The sequence below is a fragment of the Podarcis melisellensis genome (genome assembly GCF_964234715.1).
Source record: "Podarcis melisellensis genome assembly, chromosome: 14".
NCBI classification, from domain to species: Eukaryota; Metazoa; Chordata; class Lepidosauria; order Squamata; family Lacertidae; genus Podarcis; species Podarcis melisellensis.
The window spans coordinates 39,505,280-39,519,894 of NC_138546.1; the positions used below are offsets into that span (position 1 = coordinate 39,505,280).

Consider the following 14,615-nt stretch of genomic DNA (forward strand, 5'->3'; position numbering starts at 1 on the left):
ATTACTGTAGGTATTTTTTTTAACCATGTGACATGGAAACCAGGCCATTAACATGAAAGGGGGGGGGGAGAGATCTAGGCTTTAAATATAGACGCAGCCAACATTCTAAAAATGTTCCATGTGCACAGCAAAATGTGGTTGGCTCATTTAATAATAGGCAGAAATACTAAGAGTATATGCCAAGCAAATAAGAGTAGATTAAATTCACTTCCTAAATCAAAAGTTACCTCCCCCGCCAAATGATCAAAATCAAAATAGCCTCTATTTATTTCAAAGGAGAGAATTTAGAACACATGCTAAATATCTTACAGAACAAGCCGGTCTCGTTCTCCGACCTCCTTTGGTTTTCTGAGGCATGCAAGTTGCTTTGATCACATATCTCCCATGTCAGAACCAGAATTTTTTGCCCCATTGGCACCGTCCTTTAAAGTAGTTGCAGAACGTAAGTTGCATGCATCGATTTAGTTTGTCCCTGCTGCATCCTAAAGGATTAGGATGGGAACATATCTCAGTGTTGCTTCACCTGTTTTTATTTAATTTAATTTATTTAATTTATTATTTATACCCCGCCCATCTGGCTGGGCTTCTCCTGCCACTCTGGGTGGCTTCCAAAAAAATATTAAAATACCATAATACATCAAACATTAAAAGCTTCCCTAAACAGGGCTGCCTTCAGATGTCTTCTTAAAGTCTGGTAGTAGTTGTTCTCTGTTGTTCTCTTTGACATCTGGTGGGAAGGCGTTCCACAGGGAGGGCACCACTACCGAGAAGGCCCTCTGCCTGGTTCCCTGTAACTTGGCTTCTCGCAGTGAGGGAACCGCCAGAAGGCCCTTGGTGCTGGACCTCAGTGTCCGGGTAGAACGATTGGGGTGGAGACGCTCCTTTAGATATGCTGGGCCGAGGCCGTTTAGGGCTTTTAAAGGTCAGCACCAACACTTTGAATTGTGCTCGGAAATGTACTGGGAGCCAATGTAGGTCTTTCAAGACCGGTGTTATGTTGCACAGTTATCTTCCTTAATCCTATCAGTGACAAAATCTGTGGGAAATGTGTGGGTAGCTTGAAACATACGACAACTGTCCACATGTTTGTTTGTTTGTTTGTTTGTTTGTTTTTGTGTGCTGCTAAGTTACAGCCAATCGTGGCTTCCCAATGTGTGTGCAAGGAAAACATGCATGTGGATAGATCTGCATGTAGGCATATTGTAATATGTGAAGCAACTATGAAACAGATTTGGACTTTGCCCAAAGCCAACCTACTCAGTGTCATGGATGAGGAGAGGTTTCAAACTGGGTATCCTTTGTCCAAACCCAACAGGCTATTCATTTGCCTCTGATATTCTTTTGGTGGGAAATGTTTTAGGGCCAAGTGACTCAGAGCAGTGGTCAGCAACAACACAGGCCAGAGAGCCAATCTAGAACAAGCACACTCACATCTTCCTCCAACTAAATGTCCAGATTATTATGTACCACAGATCTATCATGGAAGGAAGAGCCTATCTGACACACAAGTAAGTGGTAAGCCGAATTATGATTTCTCAGGAGCCAAAGTTCATTTGAAAACTACCAGTTGTCCACTGCTGACCTAGAAGGCTGCATGCAATTAATTCAATCCTGTATTTTTAATCACCAAGCCATTATCAGTATATTGCCTTGACTAATCAGATAGCATTTTCTCCACTTCGTTTTAAAAAGGTCACAACACAATCAACCCTTTTATTCCACAAAGATTCCAAAAGAAGGTCCACTTGAGGTTATACAAAATGTAAAATATTTCCACATCTATTGCCTATTATCCTTTACATAAATGGAAACATTCGCTGACCATCACCACCACCTCCAATTTGGCATGCACTCACCGTCTTGTGTGTTCTGGCTGAGGATCTGAGTGCGTAGCTCTTTGGAGCTAATTCCCAGGTTTTTCCCAATTTCCTCTATGCTGTAAGGCTCAGGGTGAAACACCTCCTCAACCACAGCCAGCATTTCCTCTAAGCTTAGTTTCAGCTTGACCTGCACTTCCTGGAGCTTTGCCATTGATTTCCAATCTAGGCCTCTGGATTTTGCTAGAAGCTGCAACAACAAACAATGCATAGACATCTTAGCAGTTTGAAGTTAATACAAAACATTTCCTAAAACCCTTACAAGCTATTTTTTTCTTTAAGAGAAAACTCTTTGAAAAGCACAAAGAACAGCATAATTTTTAACATGATATTGGCAGCAAGATTAATTTAAAGAATTGGAAAATATAGCAGACTCTTCCCACTTAAGGGGATAAGTACGTTAAACCATAGCACCTTGCAAAATGTAATAAAGTCACTTTATATATCAAGGAAAAAGATTAAATGTGAAGAAAGCCCCATTGTTCAGCCCAGACACTGAGGTCCAGTTCCGAGGGTCTTCTGGCGGCTCTCTCAAGTGAAGTGATGTTACAGGGAACCAGGCTAAAAGGCAAAGAAACTCTTTGCACAGTGCTGAAAAGGAGTTACTGTTGGTGTCAGATGGGCCTCTCTAGGGAGAGTGTTCTACATCACAGGAACCAGCACTGACAATACCTCAACTCTCATTGCCAACCTGCATACTTCAAAGGGAGAGGACTCATAAAAGGACTCATCTGCTTATCCTAAGGGAGGCATATACAGTGGTACCTCGGGTTACAGATGCTTCAGGTTACAGATGCTTCAGGTTACAGACTCCGCTAACCCAGAAATAGTACCTTGGGTTAAGAACTTTGTTTCAGGATGAGAACAGAAATTGTGTGGCGGCAGCGCGGCGGCAGCAGGAGGTCCCATTAGCTAAAGTGGTACCTCAGGTCAAGAACAGTTTCAGGTTAAGAATGGACCTGCGGAACGAATTAAGTTCTTAACCCGAGGTACCACTGTACAGGAAATGTTTTCCCTTTACCTACTGAGATCCGAAGCTGTGCACATACACAAAAAATGACCTTTATAAGGCCACATAATCACCATGTCCTGGAGATTTTCTGGCACATAAAGCCTAAAAACAGCCAGAAGTTCTGCTTAAAACAAACTTGGTTTGATTCTTAGGCTGTCCAGATGGAAACTAAACTGGGAAGGGGTATGGTGTGAACTTACCACAAGATAAGTGAAACAGCCACTTCAAGAATGATGGGTTTTAGGGGCAACAGAAACACCCAGACTAGACTCTCTAGGGCACAGTCCACCAAGAACAACTCTTCTTCAAAAGCCACTATAATTAATTGGGACATTGAGAAGAACCGCAGAGCAGAATCTTCCCATTGGATTGAGCCCCATGTTAAGTAGTGGGAGGGAGGTGTTGCTTGTGATTTTCTGCCTCATGCACCAAAATGTCTTGGGCCAATCTTGTGGTGATCTGTGGTTAATCTTCGATGTTTGCTTGCCATTATAGTGGACCAGTCACCATAAAGAGCCCTGATGTTCAGCACAGACCACTCCCTCAAAGACACATAAACTGGTATTCAAACAGCTGCTCATATATACTGAACTGAACACGACTGGCTATTCCTGGAAAGAGTATTTCTGCATTAGTTAACTTTGATCTCGTTCTGACAGCTGAGCCTCATCTTTCCCAGTGTTCAACTTTGTTGCACGAAAGTAATCTGACTAGACTGAAAAACATTTTTGCGGAATCATGGGTAGTTCTGGTCACCCAAAGATGTGTGGGGTGTAAATTTCTGCTCTGCTTTTGAGAAAAGTGCAGCTGAATTCCTTAATTTTTTTCATTACTCTTCCAACATAAAAAGTGGGGAACAGAAAAGCACTCTGAAAAGAGAGATGAAAGGTCTGATGACCACTTCACTGGGATGTATTTTCAGTGAAAATTCTACAGCCCAGAATATGTGAACTAATGTGTGTGGCTCTGAGCATGTGCACTACTGTAGAAAATCATAACCAGACCTCATGCACCAAGGGGGAGGGAATCACAGCTCAGTGACAGATCACATTCTTTGCACGTATAAGGTTGCAGGTTCATCCAGCCCAAGTGATCAGGTGATGGGAAAGGCACCCTGCTCCCTGCCACCTGAAACCTTGGAGAGCAGCCCTGGAGATCAGATGACACCAGGCTAGATAGACTGGTGGTCTGATGCAGAATAACGATGTTTCATATGTTCATCTAAGATTCAGAAGAATTCCATGTACAGAGGGAGGCATCATTCCCAGACAGATTTTTAGCCCTAACACCCTCCTTTTGTAGAAAATGAGCAGCACTAAAATCAATCACTTCAATTTCCTTAAAATGTAAATTTATGCAGATGAAGCAAATGAATAGGTCTTCTGCTTGTTAATTCCCCCCCCCTTTTTGCACAATTTTGGGTATAGCAACTAAAACATAGGGGAGATCAAATATTTAGAACATTTTTAGGCAGCAAGCGTACAAAGGCAAATACTGACATAAGAGAGACAGAAAGAAGTATCTGTGGAGGGAGGAAATATCATCTTAGCCTAGGGGTGAATATTCAAAAATGAGGAAATTTTAATGCACTCTGGGCATGTTCAGAGGCACCATTTTCAGTATTCTCATATTCCCAGACCAGTCCCTAGCACTGAAAGCATGTTATTGAGGTAACCCCTACAGTGTCCTGCCTTAAATGAATCCCCATGACAGAAATGATAAATATTACTAAAGAAACTATTGTTTGTTGTCCAAAATTAATGTTAGTGAATATTTTTTATAAAAGCAATGTTGTCAAAAGTATTCATCTTATATATGATCTTGGCAGCGCAAATAGTAATTGCAACTCAGTGGAAACAGTCCAAAATCTTACATTTGATGCTTGGTACCATTCATTGGAATACAGCTATAATGGAGAAAATCATGCATAATTTGGGATTTTGACAAGGACTAGAACCTCCAGACACTTTTTATATGATCTGACATTCTTTCATAACGTAAAAATGGAACCATCCTTTTCAAGACAACCCGCATCACAAGTCTGGCAAATCTTGATATTCTGATAAAATTAATAGTCTTCACTTGGACTTTGTTATTTTATGTGCAACTACTCATTCTATGTGCCTATTTTACAGGTTTTTTTTCTTCATTTTTAAATTTTTGTTGTTCTTTTTCATATACATTATAAAATGAAATAATAATAAAAACTTTACCCCCTCCCCCCCCAAAAATGAATCCCCACAGATTTCCAGACCCACTCCCCTTGCTCATCTTACAGCACTCTCTCTACACCTGTGCAAAAGCAGAGGGCATTTTGCCAGCACACCACACCACTGAGGAGATAAAAATATAAATGATATAAGGATTCCAATAATGAGAAATGACATAAACATACATATGGTGAAGGGGTCATTATCAGGGCTTAGTTTCTAATCTGGGGAAGGAAAGAAAAAAACTAGGCCTCAAACCTGCCCTGAAGACCATCTGGCCTAGATTTCAGATGTATGGGGGTTAATTGTGGTTATTCAGTGGCAATGAAAGACTGTAGATGGTCAAAGGCATTTACTGGCACTGAAAGCAAGATGTGGAGTGAAGTCTTGGTGAGCCCTGGGTCATATTAAATTCTGGCTGTGGTCCAGCGCTTGCTAGACTGGAGCAGTGATTGTGGTTACTTTCCCTGAAGACAAGGGTGCAAAAATATTGTCAGTGATGAAACCTTTCATTGCAAATGTCCTGAGGGGTCCTTTATTTGTTTGTTTCAGGATTTTTAATTATGACTTTATCTTAAGAAGAAACATATTCTCAACCACAACTGTGTCTAAATGAAGGAGCTTTTTTTGTCAGGGCAAATTTTAATAGGAGGTTCGAGTCTTTTTCAAGCGAAGAATGCGGTCTGCTCCCAGTCCTAGATTACATTGATAAAAGTGCATTCAGATCCACTCTAAAGTAGCCCAATTGGGCTGTCACACTTCATATATTCAGCCTAGTTGAGAACAAGTGCAGCCTAGTTGAGAACAAGGAAGCCATGAAGAAATAAATATAAAAGCTTCAGATGGGCAATGTCCTTCCTTAACATGCGGAGTGAAAAGAGAAATCACCCCTATAATTTCAACAAAAAGGTTGGAGGTTTCTAAAAAGGGTTCATTCCTTTATCACAGTGGTGATTGAAGGAGGTGAGGACAGGTGACCCCACCTAGGCCCGAAGTCACCCCTCCCAACCAGGCCTCAAAACTGTCCAAAATTCCTTGTCGTCTAAAAATCCAGAACAGCTTTTCTCTGCTCTTCTCTGCTTTTCTCACAAGATGCTGTGGCAAGGGCAAACCGTTACTTTTATCAGTACAAGAAGGCTTCAAAAAGCTAATGAACAGACTCTGTCAGAGCAGGCCTGAGAACTGACTTTTATCTCATTCAGTTGCAACATCTTGGACATGCTGAACCACCAGCGCTCCTTGGCCCCTTGGCTTCTCACCCCCCCACCCTTTCCTGGGAAGAGTCCCAAGACAGGAGCTTTCTGTACATGCTCAGGGTTACACACATGGGGCAGGACTCCAGAGGGAGGAGAAAGAAGAGGGAACTAGAAGGGGAATATATACTCTGTGCAAATGACTGTGAACCCGTGCATGCTTTTTGTGAGTTATCACACTTGCTCCTTCTTGAGTGTCTGTTGACTCCCATCTCCCTTTCCCCGATGCAATATTTTTCCCACCCGAGGGCAAAGCCTCATAAGGCTATAGTGATAAACAAGACAACAGGTGACAAATAGAACAGGAGGTTAAAAGCACTCTCCCATCAATGTCCTCAATGATGAGTAATAGCGGACAGACTTCAAGGGAGAGCATCTTTGCCCACAGCTACTAATCATATCATATTCTAGCATCCTCTTGGTGCTTCTGGGCTGACAGTGATGCCCAACAGACCTAGTCAATGCCCTGCATGAACTGAGTATGTGCCCTAAAAAGCTCTCGAGAATCCTCTTCAATGCACAAGCCCGTGTAGGAAGGATTTTATTTGGGGTGGGGGAGTAGTGAAGGCGACCACCGTGTGCCTGCTTCTGCTCTACTTTCCACTCTCCTCAGGATCTACGATCTAAGCATGTAACACCAATTCTGCCACAACTGCAGTGGGTACCAGTTAGTTTACTGACTCAATTCCTAGTGCTGGTTTTTAGCCTATAAAGACTTCTGTACATCAAGAGGACCCCAGTATTTCAAGGACTTCTCCCTACCTGGATCTACCTACACACACAACCATATTTGCAGTTTTGGGCTCTAAACTCCACAGCCAATAAAATAAACAGTGGAAGGAACAACAACCACACTTGGGTGAATGATGTTTTTTGGGAGAGGCCATGACTGGGGTTCAATGTTGTGGTTGCACCTGGCTTTCATTTCACTAGCAGAAGGAGTCCTTGTACTGGAAATCTCTTAATAAAACAATACATTTGAGAGAGAAAATTACTGAGAAGGAAAGTTCTGTTAAAGTTGTTGCTTTCCTCCTATTGCTTTTTTCAATTTTAGCTTGCCTTTTTTCCTGTTTTAATTCCCTTCATGTAGGTGTTGTTGTTTTTTATGAACTATTTTTGGTGCCATCTAGTGTACTTTGCAAGGTTTATAGTTCTTATCACATGGGTCTGCTACTATTTAAATCAGAGTCATTTTCAGACATTATAGTGAACACATATTCAGGCATTAATTCATGCCAAAGCATTAAAGGGACCTTGTTTTTACTCATCTTGTCAGTGATACTAAAAACAATTCTTTCGTGCATCCCAGTTACAGTGATTATATTTCTCTAACATCTGTTGGTTTTTCTAGGGACCCAAGACAGCACATCCTTGCCAAACATTTTAAAGAGTTTAGCATTCTATTAAAATTGTCCCTCTCAAGCATATGCAGAGGGTTGTTTTTAAAGTGATGTGTTTCGGGGGTTTTAATGTAGTGTCAATGTTTCTGAATATCCCTAGTGATCTTAATGTCAAACTGAAGAGCAGCTAAGTTGACAGCCAATGTGTTAAAAGGGGGTTAGAATCCTGAATGAAAATCTGGGCTCAGATCCCCAGTGATGGAGCTCATTACGTGACTTGGGGTAGTCACAGTCTCTAACCTCACAGAATTGCTCTAAAGATAAAATTATGATTATAATCTTTCTTTCTTTCTTTCTTTCTTTCTTTCTTTCTTTCTTTCTTTCTTTCTTTCGTCTATTTCATGTACTAAAAAAAGTCTCAAAGCAATTTACAACTTGTTTAAAAAAGCACGCAATGCCAAATTTAAAATACATCACAAAACAAACTAAAAGATGAATGCCAACTAAGAGCTAACTGCCTGTGCATCTTCACCCGGCACCCAAAGGTGGACAGTGATGGCACTAGGCACAACACTCTAGGGAGTCTTCCGCAGCTGGGGAGCCACCACTGAGAAGACCTGATGTTGTGTTGCCACCCTCAAGACATGAAGAATGACTACACATGATGAACACAGGTTCCAGGTACTTTCATGTGCCAAGGCAAGAACCATCCTGAGCTTTTAAGGGGACAAAAACCTCTATATATAATAATAAATTATAGTTACAGCAATGTCCTCACAATGCAGAATCCTACGCTTTGTAACTTAAAGGAACCACAGAAGCCAACACAAATGTTGTGCCAGTCATCTCCCGTAGAAGGCTGTAAACGGACAGGTTTCCTAGCAAAACTAGACAGACCCAACCAGTGGAACATCTGGTCTAATGACTCCTGACTTCAGCCTTGGAAGTCACCAGTTTGCTCCCCATAAACTGTGGGCAGCATTGCAATTTCCAATTGTAATGCATTCCACTTAAAGCTAAAATAGATCGGTGAAAGCCACATGTGATGTTATCTGTTCTTGGGCTGCATCATTTTAGGCTGCATATGCGGGACTGAATGTTTGAATGCTTCACATCCTCACACATTAAAAAAACAACAACTTAGCAAGCCTATAACTTTCTCTCTAACATGCTATTTAGGATATGTGAGATGTACTTCGTGTGGAGGAGGCATTCAGATATTTGAATTCCTCCCCTGTCTCAAATGGTACAGCCCAGCAACGGGTGCATCACAAAGGGCTTCTAGTAGCTCTCATCAATAACCTTAAAGGAAGCTTGAGTGGGACAATATGCACCCATATGAAATGTCAAAATATAACGTGGATTTTAAAAAGAAACGGGGGGAAAATCTCCCTATTGCACTGCTGTCAAGAACAGTGAATCTAACACAAGGCATTTCCTGGCAGTTAATGATCTACAATCTCTTCCAACGAATTCTCAGCTGCCAAGATATGCTCTTCTTTTCTGGCTCTTCTCTTTGGTTAGCACAATCACGCTGCAGGCCGATTGAGAGAGAGGGAAGAGGGAATCACAGGCCTAGGATACATCAGTTTCATAGCTAAACTATTCTGGCTTCCCTAAAAGAATCCTGGGGATTGTAGTTTGGTGAGGTTGCTATAAATCAACCGTTAGACATCCTGCCCTTCTCCCCAGATTGAACTACTCTTATCTGTTGTGAAGGTGACCAGTTAACAAACTAGGATATCAAACCAAGATTCGATCCCAGTTTGTTTTAACCAATCATAATTAATGTTATGGGATCAAGGCTTGTTCTCGTTCTTCTTGGAGAGCACAAGGAGTTTGAAAGCTTTAACATTAGAATTAAACCACATTTCCCCATGATACCTGAACTGAGCAAAGTGGCATTTGCTCTAAACAATGGCTTAGTGTTATGCCTGAACTGGACCACAGACATGTAAGATGATTCTCAAGGAGCAAAGTCTATGAAGGTCACCTTGTCATTAAGTAAGTTTATAACTTGATGACTCACTCAACAATAAACTGAGTGTATTATTTATTTATTTATTTATTTATTTATTTATTTTTATAAATTTGTATACCACATTTCATCACAGGAAAATGTGTTTGTGGTGTGTGTGTGTGTGTGTTGGTAACTGTAATTCTCTGAGTATGGCTCGCTGTAACTTGTGTATTTGGTAAAGTGGTTGCTTTGGATGAAACGCATGGAATTATTTGAACCCAAGCTTGAGGAGAGTGCTACTTTCTACAGCTTACCAGGTGCATAAAATCCAATCTTCAATAAGATACAAATAAATGGAATGCTATTTCATGAATTTAAATGTATGTATTTCCATTTCCTTTCCTTGTTTTAAGAGTGAATACATTGCTATTAAAGCATTTTGTTTTATATTCCTGGGATTAGACTGCGATCTCTCATTAAGTGAGATCAGCTTTGACAAAGATAATTTATTTTGCCCTTCCTGGGCAGACTCCTTTTTAGTGCTATGCTACCCAAATGGAAACACACACATTAAGGGCTAAATTCCATCCCCCTCTTCCATCCGTCATGTATATATGGCCTGAATCCAGACCCTGAAGAGATAAACATGCCCTTTGAGGCAGCACCTGACCTGGTGTTAAAATAAAGCAACAACTGGTAGAGTGGAAAGAGTTGCAGCCAGCACATATTTGGATGATGGTTTCATTAGGGTTTGATGAAAGCCATGCAATACCTTTGCAGCCAGACGACACTCCATCACCCTAATATTAAAATGAGAAGTCGCTGCCTTGTTCATTTCAACGCAACTGTTGGCAATAAGGAAAGCTACTCCCTCTGGAAGCCTCACATCAGTAGCCCTAAGGGGATTGAACTCTATCAGCTTGGCCTATGGAAAGAAAAAAATAAATAGTAGAGAGTTATTTTGACTAGTAGGCAGCACAACAGTTATGAATAAATCACACATCATTTACCTGCAGACTCTCTCTCCCCCCCCCCCCCCACATTTAGAGCAGTGGGCATAAACCAGCAGGAAAAAGACAATCAAGTTAAGTTTTTTATGTTTGACATATTATTATGTTTTTATATGTTGCTGGGCCGGGGTATAAATAATAAGCTCCTCATCTTCCTCCTCCTCCTCCTTCTTCTTATCAAACCTGAACCCCTTTTTAATTTGGAGGTGCATTTTTAATAGTTATCTTTCAATGAGATCAATTTTTTTAAAGAGTTAATAACTCTAGCTGACCAAAGGTCAGCCCTGGCCCTGGGAGAAATTTTGCCTTGCCCCTGGCAGCTGCCCTAATTTTTAACCAAGGTATGATTACTTTTCCGAAAGGAAACAACAAATGTTGTTATAAGTAACAGATGTGCCACACTTTAACATTACATCTCTCTGTATTGATAGCATGCTTCCTTGTGCAGGTATGTAAAGTGGTAATAATAATAATAATAATAATAATTTATTATTTGTACCCTGCCCATCTGGCTGTGTTTCCCCAGCCACTCTGGGCGGCTTCCATAGAAACCAGGAAACACTAAAATATCATACATTAAAAACTTCCCTGAACAAGGCTGCCTTAAGATGTCTTCTGAATGTCAAGTAGTTGTTTATCGTTTTGACATCTGATGGGAGGGCGTTCCACAGGGCGGGCGCCACTACCGAAAAGGCCCTCTGCCTGGTTCCCTGTAGCTTTGCTTCTCGCAATGAGGGAACCGCCAGAAGGACCTCGGCGCCGGACCTCAGCGTCCGGGCAGAACGATGGGGGTGGAGACGCTCCTTCAGGTATACTGGGCCGAGGCCGTTTAGGGCTTTAAAGGTCAACACCAACACTTTGAATTGTGCTCGGAAACGTACTGGGAGCCAATGTAGGTCTTTCAGGACCGGTGTTATGTGGTCTCGGCGGCCGCCCCCAGTCACCAGTCTAGCTGCCGCATTTTGGATTAGCTGTAGTTTCCGAGTCACCTTCAAAGGTAGCCCCACGTAGAGCGCATTGCAGTAGTCCAAGCGGGAGATAACTAGAGCCTGCACCACTCTGGCGAGACAGTCCGCGGGCAGGTAGGGTCTCAGCCTGCGTACCAGGTGGAGTTGGTAGACAGCTGCCCTGGATACAGAATTGACCTGCGCCTCCATGGACAGCTGTGAGTCCAAAATGACTCCCAGGCTACGCACCTGGTCCTTCAGGGGCACAGTTACCCTATTCAGGACCAGGGAGTCCTCCACACCAGCCCTCCCCCTGTCCCCCAAAAACAGTACTTCTGTCTTGTCAGGATTCAGCTTCAATCCATTAGCCGCCATCCATCCTCCAACCGCCTCCAGGCACTCACACAGGACCTTCACCGCCTTCACTGGTTCTGATTTGAAAGAGAGGTAGAGCTGGGTATCATCTGCATATTGATGGACACCCAGTCCAAACCCCCTGATGATCTCTCCCAGCGGCTTCATATACATGTTAAAAAGCATGGGGGAGAGGACGGAACCCTGAGGTACCCCACAAGTGAGGGCCCAAGGTTCTGAACACTCATCCCCCCCCACCACTTTCTGAACACGGCCCAGGAGGAAGGAGCGAAACCACTGTATAACAGTGCCCCCAGCTCCCAACCCCTCTAGACGGTCCAGAAGGATGTTATGGTCGATTCTATCAAAGGCCGCTGAGAGATCCAGCAGAACTAGGAAACAACTCTCACCTTTGTCCCTAGCTCGCCGGAGATCATCAACCAGTGCGACCAAGGCAGTTTCGGTCCCATGATGAGGCCTGAACCCCGATTGGAAGGGATTACCAATCCCTCGGGTTAAAAACCTCGGGTTAAAAACTTAATTTGTTCTGGAGGTCTGTTCTTAACCTGAAACTGTTCTTAATCTGAGGTACCACTTTAGCTAATGGGGCCTCCTGCTGCTGCAGCCACGAGATTTCTGTTCTCATCCTGAAGTAAAGTTCTTAACCTGAGGTACTACTTCTGGGTTAGCGGAGTCTTTAACCTGAAGTGTCTGTAACCTGAAGCGTATGTAACCCAAAGTACCACTGTATTCATAATGACATAAAGAAGAGCCCCGCAGGATCAGGCCAAAGGCCTATTCTGTTCAGCATTCTGTTCTCACAGTAGCCAGTCAGATGCCCATGGGAAGTCTGCAAGAAGGACCTGAACACAACAGCCCTCTCCCTTCCTGCAGTTTCCAACAACTGGAATTTAGAAGCATATTGCCTCTGACAATGGAAGCAGAAAGTTAGCCATCAGGGTTAGTAGCCACAGATGGACCTATTCTTCATGAATTTGTCTAAACTTATTTTAAAGCCATCCAAGTTGATTGCCCTCCCTACCTCGCGCGCGTGTGTGTGAATACATCCCTGACTTGTGGAGTTAGCCCTGGATCCACCATTTGTGTGTCATTCATCAGCACAGTTAACAAAAGCCCTTTCTTGTGTTGTAACACAATGGCTACTGAGTTCGTGCTCAGACAGTACGTACAGTTCCCTTTTCCGCAAGAAAGCAGATGGATTGGTCCATGCCTCCTCCTTCTGTGCCAATGTAGCGTTCACTCTTGCTGCAGAGTTCAGCCAGCTCCACCTGAGGAAAAACAGAACTCAGCACACAAACCAAGGATGTTCCCTCATACATTCTTTACAATTGAACTAATGGCAGGGGGTGTTGATATGCCTTTGAGGTCTTTATAGTTTCCCACACATTCCATACCAGTTGACTAAACATTTGATACCAAGCCACTCCATCTCTACATTGGTATCAGTCAGTCTATACTTAGGTCTCCTTCTCCCTGCTATCCCTCAGATGAAGCGTTCCATATTTTTTACTGCTAATTGTAAACTTCTCCTCTGATATGCACCAGGATTGCTCTGCCTCTGGCATGCTCACAAAGACAGTATGGTTTTCAAAGCTGTCTGCTTTAAAAGGTGCTGCTTTTTTGCTTCTCTTCACTTACTCTAGGCTGGAGCTATCTATGGGTAACTGTACCCAATTTTCAACTTGGATAATATATTCCCCAACTCTGGGTAGCTGATATCAATGACGTAGCATGGGAACTTGAGGGTGAAGATAACAGCAAGCAGAAGAGTCTGCTTCATTGACCAGACAAAGAAAAGTGGTCAATTTGGTCAAATGGCAAAAATGACCGGAAGAATCAGAAATCAGGAAGACCAAAATGTTAATAAGGAGTGGGGGGAATTTATAATTTATCTTAAAAACCATTGTAAACAGCTAAAATCGTTAGCAGGATTGGAATAACACTTGTAGTTTAATGTTGAATTTTGGGCATAATGGAGATGTAAAAGATTTGGATTATTATAAAAGATGCAGGAAGAAATGATTAACAATAGGACCCACAAAGGGGAGCAGGGAAGTCCAGGAGATTCTTTGGAATCTTGATTTTATGTTGTATTTTGGATAACTGACTGTAAAACTTTAATCTGAAAAACCAAATTTTTTTTTTTAAAGAAGTAGTCAATTTATGTCAACCTTGGCCAATCCAAGAGCATATTACTGCTTGCCAAACGCAGGGCCAATATTGCCAACCTTGAAAGTGTCTGCACCTGAAGACCACAATAGTTCACAAAACTGGATCCCAGCTTTACACCCTAAGATTCCCAGGTTAGGTTCCTGGTCCCACCAATCCTCACATCTCCAGGTACACCTCCTAATTTCTGTACTTCCTTTAGACACTTCCTTTAGGTACATGAGACATCCATACAGGTATACCTTTAGGTCCACCTCAAATATTTCTAGAGTAGGATGGAGGTTATGAGATGCAGCTGTAGCCCAATAAATTCCTAGTGTCATTGTTTCATTAGGTGTCCTTAGAGTATAGATGCAGGTCCAGTGGCCTTACAGATGTTTCTGGATTATAACTTCCATCATCCCTGACCACTGGCCATGCTGGCTGGGGCTGATACAAAATGGGATTCCAACAATATTTGGA

The 14,615-nt window shown here is 42.4% G+C and overlaps 1 protein-coding gene across 4 annotated transcripts in view; it reads right to left on the reverse strand.

Moving 5' to 3' along the window:
- Positions 1 to 14,615, reverse strand: part of GALK2 (galactokinase 2) — a 70,201-nt gene that overhangs the window by 19,098 nt on the left and 36,488 nt on the right. For all 4 annotated transcript variants that reach the window (XR_014162900.1, XM_081888655.1, XM_081888656.1 and 1 more), the window contains 3 exons: positions 13,154 to 13,252; positions 10,425 to 10,577; positions 1,857 to 2,067 (listed from right to left, as the gene is read on the reverse strand). Coding sequence is in view for 3 of the 4 variants with exons in the window: in XM_081888655.1 (XP_081744781.1) it covers positions 1,857 to 2,067; positions 10,425 to 10,577; positions 13,154 to 13,252 (463 nt within the window). In the remaining variant the exon portion in view is untranslated. The remainder of the gene's footprint in view (positions 1 to 1,856; positions 2,068 to 10,424; positions 10,578 to 13,153; positions 13,253 to 14,615) is intronic.